Source organism: Tachysurus fulvidraco, chromosome 12 (assembly GCF_022655615.1).
Source record: "Tachysurus fulvidraco isolate hzauxx_2018 chromosome 12, HZAU_PFXX_2.0, whole genome shotgun sequence".
NCBI classification, from domain to species: Eukaryota; Metazoa; Chordata; class Actinopteri; order Siluriformes; family Bagridae; genus Tachysurus; species Tachysurus fulvidraco.
In genome coordinates this window covers 21,279,029-21,299,995 of record NC_062529.1, presented here as the reverse complement: position 1 = coordinate 21,299,995, position 20,967 = coordinate 21,279,029, and the positions used below count along the sequence as shown (strand labels likewise).

Below are 20,967 nucleotides of genomic sequence, written 5' to 3'. Positions count from 1 at the left end.
GACGGAATATTTCAAGTTAGGGCGATTTGTATTTTTTGGCGTCTCATCTGTACATTGAGAAAATAGGAAAAGCAAAAGGCTTCAATGCACAATACACAAAGGCTTTCTATATATATACACACACACACACACACACACACACAAGATCGGTGTAGAGCAAACGCACATTTTTCTTTATAAGTTTCAGTAGAAAATGGGATACGATGTCAATTCTATACAAGATAATGTATTCAAAAGCATAGAGATAGTTTTTAATTTATTATTATTAATATTATTATATCCTGATTAAGAGCAGACAGGAACAAGAGGTTAGAGCCAAATCGGTTAAGTCGGTTGGAGACGCGAGACCGCCACCGTGGCCGTTCTGAGCGTTCCAGCGACGCTAAAGATTTCTTTGAAGGACGGGATGAAAGTAACAAGAAGATGAAAGATCCCTTAAGCTTATGTAATCACCCTCACTACTCATTAGCTCTCTAATACCTGTATGCGTCTGACAACATCAACAACAGAATTAGCGTCCAAACACCTTTCCCCCCGCCTTCTCTTTTTCTTTAAGCTATGTTAATGTGCGGACTCATGCGGACAGGTCTGAGTGGAATTAAAGAGCAATTACCGAGCGGCTCTGAGCTCTGAAACGATCTTGGACAACGTTCATCTTATTAATAAAGAGCGTCAAAGTCAAATGAAGGTCAGTGTCACATGAAAGGCAAACACACAACCACGGATACGTTTTACTACAGGGACGACAAACTTGGAGAGATGCCATGGCTTTGCTATTTTTTTCTAGCGCCACGTGACTTTGGTGGATTTGTCTGTCACATGACATCATCAGGCACAACAAAGCTCTGTCATGTCAGTCACTCAAACAAGAAAAGAACCAAAAAAATTCCCAAATACATACAAAAAGCTCTACACAGAAGTGTGTAATTTGTATTTGTTATTTTTTTTAAAAAACTTGGTGGTGGTGTTGAGAGGTGGGGGAAGAAAAGTGCTGGGATTCAGGAATCAGCTCTGGGATTATCGTATTCAACTTTTAAATAGTGGGCTTGAAAAGGATAAAGCGCTCGCTGACAGGCCATTGTAGCCCCAAATGAAACAAGCAAATAATAAATGGTAATATTAAGCTTGTGTGACATTGGGAGGAAGCGAAGGATTAGGAGGAGCATCGCTGAGGACGTTTCCACAGATGGGTTGTGTGTTTGTGTGTGTACATTCTCAGCTACAGCAGCAGAAACGCATATCAAATGAGCACACACACAGATACACACACACACACAGACACACAGTCAGGCAGACAGACACAGACACAAGAGTTAGAGAACTTGACTTCTGACCAATTCTGGTTATATTTATAATACAGAGCCAGATTTAGATAATTCAGAGCTTGATGATGTTAAAGTTAAAGCAACATGTACCCAGATATAGAGCTACACACAACATGTACCCTGATATAGAGCTACACACAACATGTACCCTGATATAGAGCTACACACAACATGTACCCTGATATAGAGCTGATACAGAGCTACACATATGTACCCAGATATAGAGCTACACACAACATGTATCCTGATACAGAACTACACATATGTACCCAGATATAGAGCTACACACAACATGTATCCTGATATAGAGCTACACACAACATGTATCCTGATATAGAGCTACACACAACATGTATCCTGATATAGAGCTACACACAACATGTACCCTGATATAGAGCTACACACAACATGTATCCTGATATAGAGCTACACACATATGTACCCAGATATAGAGCTACACACAACATGTATCCTGATATAGAGCTACACACAACATGTACCCAGATATAGAGCTACACACAACATGTATCCTGATATAGAGCTACACACAACATGTACCCAGATATAGAGCTACACACAACATGTATCCTGATATAGAGCTACACACAACATGTACCCAGATATAGAGCTACACACAACATGTACCCAGATATAGAGCTACACACAACATGTACCCAGATATAGAGCTACACACAACATGTATCCTGATATAGAGCTACACACAACATGTATCCTGATATAGAGCTACACACAACATGTATCCTGATATAGAGCTACACACAACATGTACCCTGATATAGAGCTACACACAACATGTACCCTGATATAGAGCTACACACAACATGTATCCTTATATAGAGCTACACACAACATGTACCCTGATATAGAGCTACACACAAAATGTATCCTGATATAGAGCTACACACAACATGTACCCTGATATAGAGCTACACACAACATGTACCCTGATATAGAGCTACACACAACATGTATCCTGATATAGAGCTACACACAACATGTACCCTGATATAGAGCTACACACAACATGTATCCTGATATAGAGCTACACACAACATGTATCCTTATATAGAGCTACACACAACATGTACCCAGATATAGAGCTACACACAAAATGTATCCTGATATAGAGCTACACACAACATGTACCCTGATATAGAGCTACACACAACATGTACCCTGATATAGAGCTACACACAACATGTATCCTGATATAGAGCTACACACAACATGTACCCTGATATAGAGCTACACACAACATGTATCCTGATATAGAGCTACACACAACATGTATCCTTATATAGAGCTACACACAACATGTACCCAGATATAGAGCTACACACAACATGTATCCTGATATAGAGCTACACACAACATGTACCCTGATATAGAGCTACACACAACATGTACCCAGATATAGAGCTACACACAACATGTATCCTTATATAGAGCTACATACAACATGTACCCTGATATAGAGCTACACACAACATGTACCAAGATATAGAGCTACACACAACATGTATCCTTATACAGAGCTACATACAACATGTACCCTAATACAGAGCTATACACAACATGTACCCTGATATAGAGCTACACAGATGTACCCTGATATAAAGCTACATACAACATGTATCCTGATATAGAGCTACACACAACATGTACCCTGATATAGAGCTACACACAACATGTACCCTGATATAGAGCTACACACAACATGTATCCTTATATAGAGCTACACACAACATGTACCCAGATATAGAGCTACACACAACATGTATCCTGATATAGAGCTACACACAACATGTACCCTGATATAGAGCTACACACAACATGTACCCAGATATAGAGCTACACACAACATGTATCCTTATATAGAGCTACATACAACATGTACCCTGATATAGAGCTACACACAACATGTACCAAGATATAGAGCTACACAGATGTACCCTGATATAAAGCTACATACAACATGTATCCTGATATAGAGCTACACACAACATGTACCCAGATATAGAGCTACACACAACATGTACCCTGATATAGAGCTACACACAACATGTATCCTTATATAGAGCTACACACAACATGTATACTTATATAGAGCTACACACAACATGTATCCTTATATAGAGCTACATACAACATGTACCCTAATACAGAGCTTCACACAACATGTATCCTGATAGAGCCACATACAACATGTACCCTTATATAGAGCTACACACAACATGTAAACAGATCATTTAACATTTACCTCATTTTACAGCAGTAAAGTTTAAGTAATAAATACGACAACTGAAACAAATCAGCAGCTTCCCATTCATGTGTATCTGTATCACATGGATTCATTGTGCTGTTATTATACCGTTGTGTTGCTCGCTTCTATTTAAAGGTCACAGTTTAAAAGCTACTGATGTTTAAATAATGAATTAATAGGCAGCTAATATATATATATATATATTATATGTATACATGCACACACAATTTATATATACACACCAACATACACACATATACATACATACACACAATATTTTAGATGCCTATTAATTTATTATATAAACATCAGTAGCTTTTAAACTGTGACTATATAGATGGATCATTTCTACACTAATCAATTTTGCCCTCCAATTCGTCTTTATCTCCTTATAAGGGATTTTAAATGTTTCCAATTCTGTATCTCTTATTAATCCCTTCTAATAATCTTCCTAAGTCACTGCACAAACAAAAACATATCAGAAATATATACAACCAAGAAATCACACACGGACAGCACGAGCAGTGTATATGTACGTATGTATTCGCGCGTGTGTGTGTGTCCTGAGGGCTCGTGGCCTTGCCTGGCTGAACCAGCCTCTATAGCCAAATAAGATTAAGATAAGCATCACAGCCACTGTTACATTCACACCAGATAGCATTAATGAAATCCCCTCATAGTACACACATTCAGCTGCCTTCGCCCTGCTCTCTCTCTCTCTCTCTCTCTCTCTCTCTCTCTCTCTCTCTCTCTCTCTCTCTCACACACACACACACACACACCTCTCAATACGTACAAAGTATGTATTACAGGTGTAAAGGGTCTAAGAATTCAGCTTCAACAGATCAGCTATTATATTTCCTGATGTTTAATGTATCCTATGCATCTTATTAGCATACATTATCTACAAGGACCGAGAGCTAATTCTGTCCCGATCCGTGTGGCACGTGATTTGCCGTCTTGCAAAGTTAAACAACCGTCCTTAATCTCCACAAGCCACAAGATGAGACAGACGTAAATAGAAAACTAATTACACGAAAGTTAAAGGCGTCGCTGTCGGACGATTTAAAAAAAAAAAAAAAAAAAAAAAAAGCACGCACAAACTAAATAAATAAATAAATACAAATACAAAATTAACCGCACAAATTCGAACATGAAAGTGCACCTCAACAAGAGGGGAATTGTTTGGGTGTCTTTTAGTTTAATTACAAAATTTTCCCTCATTTGATTTAGATAATAATCTTTCCAATAGTATTAGGAAACGAGAACAATTACAAATTAATCCTGGATCTGGTGAGACGGGTTTCTTTACTCTGGGAAAAAAAAAGAAAGAAAGAAAGAAAGAAAGAAAGGAGGTAAAGGAGGGGGGAGAAGAGGGGAACAAAATTGAAAAGAAAAGAAAAACATTAAACCCTGTGATCACAGCAACCTCTTCTCGTTTCTTATCCAACCAGTTTCCTGTTTAATCCAATACGCAGTAATCCAATTTGTCTATCGGAGTTTTAAGGGCCAGATTTTAACTTCTGTTCAGAAAAAGCACTTTTTTTTAAAGCGACTGACAATTTATTTTAAGCGGGGCTGAGTCTCGTTTCGTCTTCTCCGCCTGCGCCGTGTCTACCCTCGATTGTTCTGATGCGTTAAAGTGAGAGTGAGTGAGAAGAAAGAAAAGAAAAGAAAAGAAAAGGAGAAAAGAACAAGATGATCATTGTTTTGTGCAACTGAGCAGGACCTCATTAAAAGGCCGTTAGCGAGTATTTCTGAATATGCATGAAGGCAATAAGCAGTTCCCTTGTTCATCAGCGCAGAGAGAGAGAGAGAGAGAGGGAGAGAGAGCGGTAAGTACAAAAGGATTGATTTAATTACTTGGAGAGGGGCTGTGGCATGGAGAAGTCTTGTTAGCGTGAAATGAAAGGGCCGCACTAGCCTCGCGCCGGCCTGAAGGAAAGGAGTTTGGCTTTAGGCACAATACCTAATCTCAGGATAAAGCCCAGTCCATTGTGGCCCATGAGGCCCGTCACTAGCCTCAGAATGGACACAACACATTTCTCCCTCAGTTAGGCCAAACTGGTTAAGCGCAAACCTCGTTCCCCTCCGAGCTTTTAAGCGAGCACAGAGAGCAAGAAAGCAACAAGGCATGTCATGGGCTTAAAAAAAAAAGAAAAAAAAAAGAGAAGCAGCCAGAGCTCTTGATCTCCTCCGACAACAGAGCTGAAGGTAAAAATGTAGAAGAATGCAATCGCATTATTACTGAGGCTGTAGTTGGATTAATCGTACAATGTACTTATTAAACACTAACTTAGCATACGCAGACTGAGTAGCGTTAGCGTTAATACTATACTACTATATTCTATTATATATAATAACTACATACAAATAACACACAAGAGGAAAAGCGTTCCAATGTACCATTTACACTAATCCCATAATGTTATCGTTAGGTGTCAGTTTTATATATATAATTATAATAATAATGCAGATAACAGTAAAAGTATGATATCTTGATTAAATAATAGGTCATTATTAGTGTGTTTTTATGATTATATACCAACAATATAGAATACAACATTTATCAGACTGTATATTTATAATCACACCCTCCGGTGTCACCCAGATGAGGATGAGGTTCCCCTTAGAGTCCTTACCAATTTAAGGGAGTTTTTCCTTGCCACTGCTGCCTGAGTCACCTCAGACTTGCTCATTGGGGGATAAATACAATACACATTGTGAACTATATATATATCTTGAATTTTTTATTATATTAATTCTTTATATTATTCCTTATGTTTACCTTCAGTTATATGTTTATGTTCTGTAAAGCTGCTCTGAGACAATGTCTATTGTAAGAAGTGCTATACAAATAAACTTGAATTGAATATAGTACATACAAATTAAACAATCCATTATAGTATAAATGATAGGAAGTCATTATTAGTATAATTAGTGTGTGTGTGTGTTTATATACTGTATAAATAATTATACAGCTGCTGTAGTAGTAATGAAGTACTCGCTGAATAATCATTAGATGCCAGGAGGATTGTAATTAAATACTAGTTAATACTTAAAAAAATGCTAATTAAACGCATTAATATCGAATGATGTCATACACATGTTGTATGTAAACAAACGACTAATTAAAATATTGATTGTGAAGTCGATAGTATTCGTTTTCAGCTCCAGAAGCGGGTAACGATGGTGTAAGTGGAAATGTAGTACACTGCTACTATTATATACTATAAATATTACGTAACATATCAGTAGATAATGATGCATAGTAATATAAGTATTATTAATATTATTAGTATATACATTATATGCACAAGTATTTGTATACTATTGTTTATTATAGTCTAATACAAAGCATAGTAAGTGGTATTATACTGTAAGTAATATTAGTACTGGATATTTAAACATGACTTGGATTGTTATTAGTATTATTATTATTATTATGAATTTAAGGAATATGTTTCAGTTATATATCAGAGAGAGAGAATCAATAACATTAAAAAGGTAAAAACCACTGAAAGGTTTGAATATTCTTAAGATTACTTTTAAAGTGTTGCTTGGGATTAACGACAGGTAGTACAAGTACTGTTAGTCATTTAATATAAGATTATTGTTTGTAATAACTGTATAAATGCTCAATGCTCAGATTAGCTGGAGTTAGAATTAGTGCTTTAGTTAGTAAAATACTACCGCTAATCTGTAATGTTATCCTAGCAGCACAAAGTAAGAAGGTTCGGTCGGTGAGACTATATATTGTATTAGCTGAACGCTGTATATGTCATCAGTGTATTCAGACAGTAACCGGTATAAATCTGAGTGAGAGACATGATCATATGCACCACCGCTAGAGTTCCTAGAGTAGATATGATATTGCAAAATGCCTGATATTGTTATCACGTTTAACAGAAGATTTACTGGGCCCGACTGCGATTCCAATAGATTCCTCCATGCTGACATATCAACACTTGCTGAACACAAGTATGTAAAATCCTGAATGAAGCTCCAATCCCCTCCACGAAAAGGATTTCAATTTGCCACTGGTATTGTTGGCCCAGCATTGCTTGCTTTACGGCTTAAGAGAAAGAATTCATAACCATAAGCGCTCTTAAACTGTGGGGTGAGAAGCTACCGGGATCGACAAAGTCGCTTTTAATGAGAGAAAAGTCTGCGGCTATACATACAGCGTTATCGTGCCGTCATTCATGTAATTGTTTGAAGATAGGGTTCCCTCTAATATGTCACACTTGTCTGTCTCCTTACTGCTGAGAATGCAAACAGCTCCTCTGCAAACAGCCCCGATTCCCGAGCTAACGGCCAAGAAGCCTCGCACTCGAGGGGTAAAACAAACAGGCGGCTGATAATAGATTTCTTTCTGTTTTTTTTTTCTTTTTTTTTCTTTCTGCTGTTTACGCTAAAATGTTCGTTTTGTTCATCGTTTCACATTTCGGTCTTCGTGATTTGTATGAAAGTGGAATTTATTTGTTTAGTCTCTCAACCTTCAGCAATCGCAAATATCTGTCTGCGACCCCCCCCACTCTATTAAACTGCATTAAAAAAAAAAAAAATCAATAAACATTATCACGGCTTGACAGACTATCGGCTAGCCGGGGCTGCACCTTTTGCCTTAATCCCTGGCCGCTATCGCACGGCCTGGACAGACGGTTTACGTTACAAAACAACTATTACGCTTCTTGTCACTCCTGCTAAAATATTAAAGTGATGCATAGTGATGGACAAACCAGGAAAAAAAAAAAAGGGACGAAAACACGCCGCATGAGGACGTCCGTAAGGTTAGACGTTCTTTAAGCTGTGTACATTAAAACTATGAACTGTTGTAGCTATTGGAAATAAATGGAGAAAGTCTGAGCACCTACGAAACCAGATGATGATGATAAAAAAAAAGCCCCAGAAGGAACATTAGAGGATTTGCACTGTTGACTGTTAAGAGTTCATACGGTTTCTGTTCAAGACAACGGGTGAAAGTGTGAGTGACTTGAAATGTGCTCACAACTAAAAAGAAAAACAAAACAAAACCATCAAACCTAAAAAAATTAACCTAATAACCGAGTCCTTACAGAAGCACCGTAAAATACAGGTCTCTAAAATGAGCCTCTTGGGTTTGGGGGTAAACACAGATCTCATTCTCCTGCTCTCTTTCTTTTCCCGCTATTCCTATAACTTCGTCTTTTGCTTCACTTTGGGTCTGTGTTTAATACAGAGACTGGAGCTCAAGGGCTTTTGGGGGAAAAAAGCAAGACCCTTCAGGTAATTAATATTACACAAGTGGCAGATGAGAGAGCGGTGCAAGAAAGATCACCTGGTGAAGCCTTTGGGGGGGGGGGAAAGGTGTTTCATTAAAAGGGCCTGGACAATAAGAAGGCAGGAACAATGCGTTTTGGCACTCGTGCTCAACAGGCTCTCCAAGTTGTGGCTCGGATAAGAATGGCAACCTATCCTGGGTTAATAATCTCATAACAAAAGCTAAAAGACATCATCCTATTAACTAGTGATCTCCAGAGCTAATGCGAGGTACTTCCCAATGCCTTTTCTAGAGAACGCTGCTGTTAAAGAGAGAGAATTCGGGTTCCACCCCCAGCAGGGGAGCGGGAACTTCTTTCACCCTTTATCTCATGGCCTTGTTTGGGACCTTTCAAGTGGACTCTGTGATGTGTCAGCGATATTATTGAGCTTTAACCAAAAAAAAAAAAAAAAAAAAAAGAGGGAGAGAAAAAAAAAAGTATTTGAAAATACACCACTTTCTCGTGAAAAGCCGTGTTGTCGAGACTGAAAGCAGAACATTTTTGCGATTTAGAGATCATTTTAATTCTCAACTCATCCCTGAAGAGGAAAGTTAGCGACACCGAAAACTCCCGCTCGCTCCTCCGCCGCCTCCCCACCAACACCCGGAACAGCGTCTCCGACTCCCGGTTGAACATTTTTTACCTTTTTTTCTCCATTTCTTCCATTTTTCTCTCCTTTCTTTCTCAGAGGGAAGATTAAATGAGTGACGCTGGCTGAAAGGCTCTGAGCCGGGCTGACACAAAAAGCGCTAAAAATTCTCATTTAGTTGTCTTTATTTTGCTAGCGCCATGTGGTCCTTGAAGATGTTGAAAACATGGGAAGCGGAGGAAAGATCAGAGCCAGCTCATTAGCATGGGGACAGAATTGGAGAGGCCGTGATGTATAGCAGCCCTGCTCTAGAGCTCCAGCGCGAGCGGTTGGTGGTAAGCTCTCTGTTTCATTGTGCTTTTGTCTTTCCTCTGGGTCTACCTCGCAGCAGGGAGCTACACTAGCCCTGGCTTACACAAGAGAATAAATTCAATTTTTGTTTAATAATACGGAACGTACTCGAAACAGTGTAAGATGACGAATCCACACGTACACGATGTCGACGATCTTGCCTTGCGTTTACGTTACGATAAACTCGCACCAACATACGAGAACCTCGCCGAATTCGTTTTTTTTTTTTAGTTCTAATTCGTCCGATTTCAGCTGAAATTCAACTAAGGTTCTCGTTTCCATGGTAACAGCTAATTCAGAAGGACTTCCAAGTAATATAAACCCAATAATAATAATAATATTTTGATTCGTAATATACGAATATTCGTCGAAATGGCGGCATCCTCTATAAGGAGATGTTTATTAAACCGTTACTGGAAGGAGTCTCCAGCGTCAGTAAGCTCACAGCCACGGGAAAGACTTCGTTATGTTGCGCTTTCATTACCGGTTACATGATAATGTGACGAGCTGGATTTAATCCTTAAAGGGAAAAACAAAACAAAATAGTAGTGTGATCACTTGTTTATAAGAGAGTAACGACCGAAGCTAATTTGTTAGTGTTAGTTATTGTTATACACGACAAATTTGTATAAGAGATATATAAAAAAAAAAGACGTGTTCTAGGACATAATTAACCGCGGGATCGTAAACTTTAGCCCACATGACACTCCATAAAGTGGTTTATTCCTTTAACATCTACTTTTCTTAACAGACAGGTTTCCTGACAGAAAATCTTGATTTATTTTTTTTTTTTTTGTAAAATAGCAGCATAAGGTCTCAGATAACGACATGCCCCGCTTAATCAAACAACATGGCCGTCTAGCACGCCGTCTGTTAGCAAACAGAGCTAATCCTGCACCTATAATCATGCTGTTCTGGCAGCTCCCCATCAAGAAAAAGGCAGGGAAAAAACCCCTTAGTGCCAACAGTCTGCATCTCCATTTCGCTTCTACCTTCCCTAGTTGTAGTGAAATGGATAAAGGTCTAGATGGATGGGTTTATCGAGCCCGTCCTTGTGGTTGGCCCACTATCTTCAACGATGACCCCGAAGTATGTCAACAGCTCATTTCCCCCAGAGCAGAGAGGAAACGGCATGCAAGTCGTAATCTGTTGCCCCTTAAAGCCTTCCATTCAAACAGCACATCTCGGCATCTCTCCACACTTTCGCTAACGTCGCGCTACACTGGGTCCGGAAAGCGCAATCTCGCTAGACGTGTGAAAATGTAAAAAAAAAAAAATATATATATATATATATATAAAAAAATATAAATAAACGCGAGCTGATATCATTTCTCACTCTGTGATACGTATCAGGTACCTCTGGATTGAACCCTGCAGTTTGACAGACGTCATCTTTTTAGGATTCGTTCAAGTAAGGAGTTAAAAAAAATAAAAAATAAAAAAACACACAAGAGAAAAGCATAAGAGATGCTATGTATAAGAAAGAGCATTGTGTAACTAAACACTTCAGATTAATGCCTTAAGCTTGTCTGGAATGGATTGGGATTAATTCACACACGGTTTCTTGATAGCTGACATCATCTGTGTTGATGTTAGGATGAAAATGTGAAGCTCTGTTTAGTGTTGTTCTCCGAGGCAGCGTTCGTGTTGAGACTGGAACCGATTACACAGCGGTCCGTGTCGATAATTTGGTGGCGCGAAAATCTTCGGCTTAATGCCGAGCTGCCTTCGAATGTGGCTCGGACCACATGTTACCGAAGTGATCAACAATCGAAGCAACAATAGCTACAGCAGCGAGAGGAGGTGTGTGTGTGTGTGAGAGAGGAGGGTGGAGGGAGGGGTCAGAATAAATTAATACTTGATTCCTCCAGCTTTGATGGAATTAGCCGTACTCCTTTTCTCAATGTGCCATGTGAATGTTCTTGCGTTAAATGATTTTTTTTTTCTTTTTCCTCCATTCATCTCCTTTTTGACAAGTGAGGCCACCCAGCAGAAAGCAACTGATGCAAAACCCCCGAGTAATCCCTGCGTTTATCTCTCCGCCGTGGTTAGTCGGAACACAGTGGCCATTATCTGGCGGATTTGGGCAAACTTTCATTTATTTGTTGGCCTTGGGTATTCTCTTTCCCCCGACTCCGACGCCTGGGTTTAAGATCGCAACACCGAACCCCTGAATCCCCCGCCCTCACACCCGAACAGAGCTATTCCAATGTAAATAGATTTGCATAGAGCCACAATGCGTCCATCTGAGGCGCTGATTAGTTGACAGAGAAGAAGCCTGTCGGCACGATGAGGAGACGGTTTAGTACGTGTAGGGAAGGAGAAGAAGCTCCCGGAGCGCTGGAGAAGGAAGGCATGCATATGGCTCTGTGTTTGCATGAAGGAAATCTTCGACGTGTCCAAATGGAACTGTTTCAGTTGGACTCTTAGAAACGCTGCTGTAAACAAGCCCATCTCTGGCAACCCTGATCATTACCGCTACGTGTGAGGAACGTATAGCCAAAACATGCCGTTTTATTCCGGATATTATTGTTAACATGCTGTTAGAATTATATTAGATTATATTTATTTTGATATTATTTTATTATTACTTACACTAGATTTTAAAAATCATTCTGACACGAACCAGGACAGACGTTTACACTCAAAAACCTTTTGGACGATTTTGTTTAGTAGATTTAACGCACGCCAGAAGACGCAGTTAATTATTATGGCGATTCATAATCCAGTCAGATCGATGGTGTAGAAAGAAAATGACACCGATTCCCAATGACCCCCGATATTACACACCATCATGGCCAAGCTACAGATTCTCAGTTACACATAATCTGCGTTATAAGTTTTCCAGAGGAGGAAAGTGGAGGAAGATGAGAAAGAAGAAAGAACAAGAAAAGAGGAAAAAAGTCCAAAGACAAACAAGCATAAGAATAAACATAAGAGAAGGAAGAAGAAGATGAAGATGACAAAGAAAAAAGATAAGGAGAAGAAGACAATGAAGGAGGAGAGAAGGAGAAACAAAAAAAAAACAAAAAAAAGAGAATTAGAGCAGTAAGATGAAGACAGGGAACAAACAGGAAGTAGTAGAAGTTCTGTCCCATCCTGTATCTACATCCTGTATGTAGCCAGTGTTTAGCTTGTGTGTGTCTTCTCGTCTTGTGTGAGATAAAACAGCTCTAACTTTTTTGCTCAAGAAAAAAAGACTAAACCTGTCAGACAATCAGTTACCTTGGGGTTAGAAGGAAATGATACAAATCAGATTTTTTTTGCTGTTGTTTTATAACAGAAGCGTTTCTCTAAAGCCTGGACATGAGAAACGTAGAGAAAACTGACAGAGCTGATGGACAGATAACATCAGACTGGTGCAGGGTTCAGCTGAAGATTTCCCTACACCTGAAGTCTCTGTGTGTCATTAACACTCCCATTTAATATTGTGTGTGTGTGTGTGTGTGTGTGTGTGTGTGAGAGAGAGAGGGGGGGGGAGGAGGAAGAGGAATAGAGAGAGAGGGGGGGATAGAGAGAGAGGGGGAGGAATAGAGAGAGGGGGGAATAGAGAGAGGGGGGGGAGGAATAGAGAGAGAGAGGGGAGAAGAAGAGAGAGAGAAAAGGAGAGAGAGACAGAAACAGTAAGAGTGAAAGAGAGAAAGAGAGAGAAAACAGTAAGAGAGAGAGAGAAGGGGGAGAGGATGAGAGAGAAGGGGGGGAGAGAGAGAAGGAGAGAGAGACAGAAACAGTAAGATAAAGAATGAAAGAGAGACAAAGAGAGAGAGAGAGAGAGAGAGAGAGAGAGAGAGAGAGAGAGAGAGAGAAAACAGAGAGAGAAACCGTGAGAGAGAGAAGCACACTGGTGTAAAGAGAGAAGAGTAAAAAGATAAGTGAGCATGGAGGTGCCGCAGTGTCAGTGTGTGTATTGCCACTCCCCACAGTTCCTAGTTGATAAGTTGCCCCACCTCCTCCATTAGGACCCCCAGCGTCTCTGCTTTACCCCGGGGCAATGCGCTAGAACAAATTTGAGCAGTGTCATATTGCACGCATTTCAACAAGGCCAACACAGTCACCGCCCTGCCTGCTTAATGAATTAAACCGAGCGAGTAATGGATGTGCTAACACTATTAGCCCTGCTTTCCATATCTGTATTGTGGATTCTGACGTTTTCTTTTCTCCCCCCCTCTCTCTCCCTCCCGCTCCCTCTCTCTGTGTAAGGTTTGCTTAAGGACAAATTGATAATGAGTCCCCTCCCCTACTGTAAGTACAGGACTCAATTCCCCGGCTATCTCTTCATCTCTCCCTAACGGCAGGACAATGGCGTTTAAATTGTCGTTTCCATTAGATGAAATAAGCTGGTCGGGCTTTGGGATTCGAGCACCAGGAATGCGCGAGCCCCATACAGAGGCAAAAGAACAACAACCGAGCTAGCATTGCTGGGCCTGTTAGCACATGAAAGCCCTAATTACAGGCCAGCCCCCCCTCCTCCCGTGTCATTACACTTAATTGTAAAGTGTGTCTTAATCAGTTACCATATGAAAAGGTCTGTTAATGGACCTCATGGCTAAAATTCAATTATGCCGTCAGCGGACGATTTGTTAACCAAATAATGATCAATTACGCAAATGGGGCTCGACGCACCCAAACTGCTCCGGCTAAGGCGTTAATTTATCAATTTCAGCCCAGACTGAGAGGGCGACATGATCATTTAATAGTCTGATTCATGATGATAGTCAGGATCGACGTAAAAATAAATAAATAAATAAACAAAAACAAATAAATAAATTAAGAAAGGGGGGGAGAAATGAACCTTCTTTATGTTGACAACGAAGCCTAAAAACATGCACCGCTACAGTGTAATAAAAAAAAAAAAGAAGCAGGATTAGTGTGTTTTTGGCTGCGTCTCCGCATCATAGCAGCTTTCGCAGGCCGAGACACTCGAAGCTTTGGCTGAGTGCTACCGCAATGATGAAAAGGCCTTCGAGATGCTTCAATAAAAGAGAGATTATAATAAGCGGCGTCGTTGTGGCGCCTTTTGAAAATGCTAATCGGGTCTATCGCAAGCTGTCCGCTACGCCGTGCGCGGCGGCGTGCCGTTAACTCGACCTCACACCGACAATTTTAATATTAAAAACTAAAAAAAAAGAAGCAAGAGCAGAAACTGAACACTGATGCGAGAGAGGAGAAGAGAGAGAAATCGAAAGTGAAGTGAAGAGGAGAGATGACGGGGACTCGGAATCGTTTCCAAATCGTTCTTTAAAACAAACAAACAAAACAAAACCAATAATAAATCTATATTACACATCTCTGAATGAGAAGCCTATCTGCAGCAAGCAACAAAACCCTCCCCCACCCCCCTCCCACTGGCTCCGTCCACCGCGCGCGTTTTATCTTAAGATTTTCAGACAATGCCTGGAGGATCCCGTTCCCTAATCTTCCTAAAAATCCCCTTTCATCCAACTGTTAAAGAATGTTTGAAAGGCTGACACCAGACCGAAAGGAGAGAGAAGAAAAACCCCGTCCTCACGTGGAGGGGGGGAGCTGGAGCTGGTGTGGGAATGAGGGGGATGCTGGAGTGGCAAAAAAAAAAAAAAAAAAACAAAAAAACTCAGTGCAACTTAACTAACGGAATTGTGCTCTCGATGCGTCCGTGAACCTTACCGGTGTCGCGAGACCGCCGAGCGGCTTCATCGACCCGAGTCTCAGAGTCAAGCTCCCTGTCTCTCACACTCAGACCTTTGGGGGTTTGGTGTCCCTGAATCCTACAACTTTACAACGTAATGAAATGCGTACGAGGGCGACGAGTCCCAGAGAAGAGCACCGACGTCACCTTCCTTACATAAGTACCCTTACATCAGGTGAGCAAAATAAATCCGGACACTAAACACACCCACGGTGAATATGGAACGTTCTGATGTTAACCACCCTTTGAAATTTTTTTTTTTTTTGGGGGGGGGAGAAGCGAAATCCGGCATTAAATCTGAAGAGCCGGTCACCTCCTGAAATGGCTTCGGCCTTCGCGGCCGCCACGAAAGGGCTGGCTTTATGAGGCAAATTCCTGCATTTGTCTCCAGGCTTACTTACTGCCGCTCGGCACGCATGCATGGCAGGGAGGCTAAATGAAGTCTTTGGTCTTTGAAATTAGAGTGGACAAGGTACTGAGTCCAGAAAGTGTAAGCAAGAGAGCGAGAGAGAGAGAGAGAGCGAGAGAGAGAGAGGGTTTGCAACAATGGCACGGCCTAAACGCGCATGTGTGTGTGTGTGTGTTGATTCCCAGAGACATCCTCTTCCTCAGAATGACAGGTATTACACTCTAAACACTTTTTTCCACTCTTACTGTTGAAAGATTATACCGGTTATCCCATTAATGCTGCGGGGAAATGCCATTCTTGTGTCTTTAAGCTCTTGCATAGGAGGTCAAGAGGAGTACGCCACCGCTTACACGGCCGCTGTGGATGTAATCTTCCCAAAGTTACAATAATTAATGTTAAGCTTCTTTAAGCAATACGTTTCTGAAAGAACTTGCCTGATAATATACTTAAAGCTGCGCGGGCTGTTTGTGTTGCCCGAGCTCGGAGGCCGAATCTCCATGCTGCTCACGTAGCAGAGCTTAAATCTTCTGCTAAACTGAAGGGGCTGGATATTAGTGGAACCCCACAAACACACACACACACACACACACACACACAAACACCCACTCCAAAAACCGAGGTTTAGAAACAAAACCTAAAAACACGCTCAATTATTTCCGCATGGCCGACGTAACAGTTGAAACGAGAGCCAACAATTAAATCCGAGCGGAGAAACAAACCGCGAAAATACGCGAAAGCTGAAATTTAAGCGTAAAGCAGAGGACAAATTCTGTCGTCGAAGGTTTGTCCTTACACTACACCGGGCCGTCGATATCCGTCTTGTACGAATATCTGTGACGGAGATGAACGGAGGGGGAGAAGAAAAAAAAAAAAAAAGAGAGAGGGATTAGAGCGCAATAAAACCTGTGTCAGTCTTATCAGGCTCGAGTGCAATTTTTAAACATATGTTAATCTTAGCTAAAACTCGTCCTTTTCCCTTTTCTGTCTGCTTTTTTTTGTTATCTGTCTTATCGAGCGCTCGGTAGGTGTGAGCTTCGCAGAGTGCCTTTAGAAGCCATTATTTTCATAATTGCGTCCATTGTGGTGGGTTAGAAAGCGATTTGAAAATCATATGTGTGCACGAATGCAGAAATAGAGATGGATGTCGAGCAGATGCGGCGGGAAAAAGGCGGGCGGATATCAAAAGCGCGGCTGATAAAAATTTCAATACGGCACCGGAACGTATTGTGGAGCGACAGATCGACCGTCCTGAGAGTGAATAGACTTGTTTCTTTTCGAGGCCTAAATGTGATGTGTTCATTAGAAGAAGAAAAAAACAACAACAACAACAACAAAAAAAACCATCAGAATGACGATGACGCTAAACCGGACGAGTGCGTCGGCGGCGTTGATTTACGCGTATTTATTTGATTCGATTATTATTAATATTTCTCCGTGTGAAGGACACTTCTCCCTCTGGTGAAAGAATAACGAGTTCATTAAGCGTGAGCTGCAGCGAGAGCCCCGAGCGCCGAGTCGGCCCGGACTCGCATCGTTAGGGCACCGCCGTAATTAAGAGTTGTTAGAAAGCGAATTCTCCAACTGCAGATTAGAAAATTAAACTATTTACTGATTACATATTAATAGAGGACAACAATGGCGCTTGCCATAAGCTTGGAAGGAGACCAAGGAATAAATCTGTGTACTTAATTACTATAAACAATGGTTGCATGGAAATGGAGGGTTTTTTTTCTTCAGAGCGCTCCCTTCTGTAATGTGCCTGATATCAGAAGACACTTGACAATTCTTGTTCAATTATCTCCGTTCTCTAATGTGCTGTGAACTGCGCACGGTAAATAAATTAAGCCGCCCAATTACTGCCAAGTCTTTTGGGGAGAGCTGACTTGATGCTCAGAAAAAAGAAAGAAAAAAAAAAAAAACACACAAAAAATAAAAACACACACACACACACACACACACACAAAGAAGCAGCAGTGAGTGATTCAGTGTGTGGTGTATAATCTAAAGAGGGATCACTGGGCCACGGGAGGAGGGTAAGAGGAAAAAATAAAACCGAAAAGAAGAACGATGAGGAGGGAGAAAATGGGAAGGAGTTAAAAGGTCGACATCGATCCCATTTATAGAGCTCGTGAACGACTGAATGAAAGGAGTAAATGGATAATGAACGAAGGAAATAATGAAAGACTGGATTAATACAGAATTGGAGAACCGATCCCCCAAAAGTGCAACAGTAGAAGTGATGGGGAGATGTGTGTGTATTCTCACACACACACTCACTCACACACACACACACACACACACACACACACACACACACACACACACACACACACACACACACACACACACACACACACACACACACACACCCTATACCACTTGTTCCGAATGAACTAGACATTATACTGTATCTGCACACAGGTGTGCGCTCTATAGGCTTCAGGTGATTCCACACTCACGGGGTTCTCGCTTTGGCTCGTTATACAAACCCCACTGCATTAAACTGCAGACCGATCCTGATCCGATCCTGGCGTGATGTTAGCTAGCTAGTTTATTTATTTATTCTAACTGTAAGCAGCAAAGGAATGTTACAGAAATCTTAACAACAGGTTCTCCCTCAGCAGAAATGTTTGTACTGGTACAAAGTGACATGACACACTGCCATTTTCTATCGTCGAATTGATCTTTGTCCAATTAAACTGGCGTTTACGATTGAGCTGTTAGCAAAACCTAACGATCCTGTGAGCATTCTCAAATAGGTTTTATTCTACTGAAAGCGAGAACTCAAAACCGATCTTGATCAGTTATATATTAATTAGAGTTAGAGTTGAGTAAATATATGAATGGATGTCCTGACTAATAAAGACCCGCATATTCTTTTCCTAGCATAGGTTAATATATCTGGAGTATATATATAGTAATATCTCTCTCTCTCTCTCTCTCTCTCTCTCTCTCTCTCTCTCTCTCTCTCTCTCACACACACACACACACACGAGCATGCTGATCTGTCTCAGGCTGTTTGGTTTGTGTCCTGAGCGGTTAACCGGCTTGGGTTCATATCACATCACAGCGAAAAAGCCCTTCAGGCTCGCACAATGGCTCCGGTGTCTGTAGACTCGAGACCAGCCGAGAAAGAGATGGTAGGAAAAGAAGAGGGGGGGTGGTGGTGTTGGCGAAGGCAAAATGGAGATAGTTTTGATATGAGAGCAATGCGACTGAGAAGCGTATAAACCAAAGCACCCCCCCCCCCTCTCCCTTGTGGGAAAATGTTTGTTTAGTATCAGTGGCTGCTTGGCTGGATGCTGTTGTCCAAATTTAGGTGCCCCCTGTTCGCTGAGCATCACCTTTACAGGATTTTCATGGCCAAACCCCTGCCCCTTACCTCACCCTCACCCGGCGCTGAGCCTCTTTACACATGCGTGTGTGTTTGACGAACATAGGCAGAGGAGGCACTAGTATGTATCTATGTGCTCATGCCATTATTTTTTGCTCCTCTGTAAAATTCAGTTTCTGACACACACACACACACTTTCTCTCTCTCTACTCCTCCCTCTTTCCCTCTCTCCGCTACAGCATATCAATGAAGGCCAGATATTGGATGCGTGTTGCGCTCGGCTGCGCTATCAGTGGCCGTTATCGTTCTCGGTGAAGCTCGGCTTATCGCCGTGGTCCAGAGAGCCGGAGAGCCTTTTCATATCCCCCCTCCTCCGTCCCGCTTCAAACGGCCCCCCACTTCCCCCAGAAACTCGGAGAGAGTCGGGCCGCGTTCAATTCGCCAGACCCTGTTTAGGGCGCAAATTGGGCGCGCTACCTGTGTCCATGAGATAGCGCAGGCGCTTCTCCACACATGAGGCGCGCGTGTCGATCTGCCTCTGCTCGCTCTCCAGAGCCACCAGCTCGCCCACCACGTACTGACTCGTGTCTCTGAACGCCTGAGAGAGAGAGAGAGAGAGAGAGAGAGAGGGAGAGAGAAAGAGAGAGCGTGAGAGAGAGAGAGGTTAATCATCACTGATGTCACATTATACATGCAAACACAAGAACAAACAGAAAAGAAGGGTGGGTGAGAAAAAGAGACCGAGAGACACAGACAGGGAGGGGGAGAGAGAGAGAGAGAGAGAGAGAGAGAGAGAGAGAGAGAGAGAGAGAGAGAGAGAGGCTGTAGAAGCAAAAGAAGAAGAGAAAAAGAACCTGGGGGAAGAGAAAAGTGAGGGGAAAAGAAAGAGAGAGGCTAATCATCACTGAGTGAAGGTCACTTCTACATAAAACCACATCCCTTTCATTATTTACGACACACAATAGCACAAAAATCCCAGCGACAAACCGAGGACAGTTTTTTCCCCCCTTTGAACATTTGTGTATTTTAGTTGTGTATTTTTATTGTGAGTTGTACTTCTGTATTAAATGTTTTTAAACGTAAACCTCTCCTTTAATATATCACATCTACTACATTTGTTTTCTGTAGGGGCCAAAACACATGACTGTAACACTCTCACTAAATGTCTGTCTGTCTGTCTATCTGTCTCTCTCTCTCTCTCTCTCTCACTCACTCACTCACTCACTCACTCACTCACTCACTCACTCAACTACTCACTCACTCACCTACTCACTCACTCACCTACTCACTCAACTACTCACTCACTCACTCAACTACTCACTCACTCACTCACTCACTCACTCACTCACTCACTCACCTACTCACTCACTCACCTACTCACTCACTCACCTACTCACTCACCTACTCACTCACTCACTCACCTCACTCACTCACCTACTCACTCACCTACTCACTCACTCACTCACCTACTCACCTACTCACTCACCTACTCACTCACTCACTCACTCACTCACTCACCTACTCACTCACTCACCTACTCACTCACTCACTCACCTACTCACTCACCTACTCACTCACTCACTCACTCACTCACTCACTCACTCACTCACCTACTCACTCACCTACTCACTCACTCACTCACTCACCTACTCACTCACTCACTCACCTACTCACTCACTCACCTCACTCACTCACCTACTCACTCAC

The 20,967-nt window shown here is 41.6% G+C and overlaps 1 protein-coding gene across 5 annotated transcripts in view; it reads right to left on the bottom strand.

The window, feature by feature from the left end:
• ehbp1 (EH domain binding protein 1) overlaps positions 1-20,967 on the bottom strand; it is a 155,709-nt gene that overhangs the window by 10,205 nt on the left and 124,537 nt on the right. For all 5 annotated transcript variants that reach the window (XM_047821214.1, XM_047821213.1, XM_047821212.1 and 2 more), the window contains one exon: positions 19,738-19,858. In XM_047821214.1, coding sequence (XP_047677170.1) covers positions 19,738-19,858 — 121 coding nt within the window. The remainder of the gene's footprint in view (positions 1-19,737; positions 19,859-20,967) is intronic.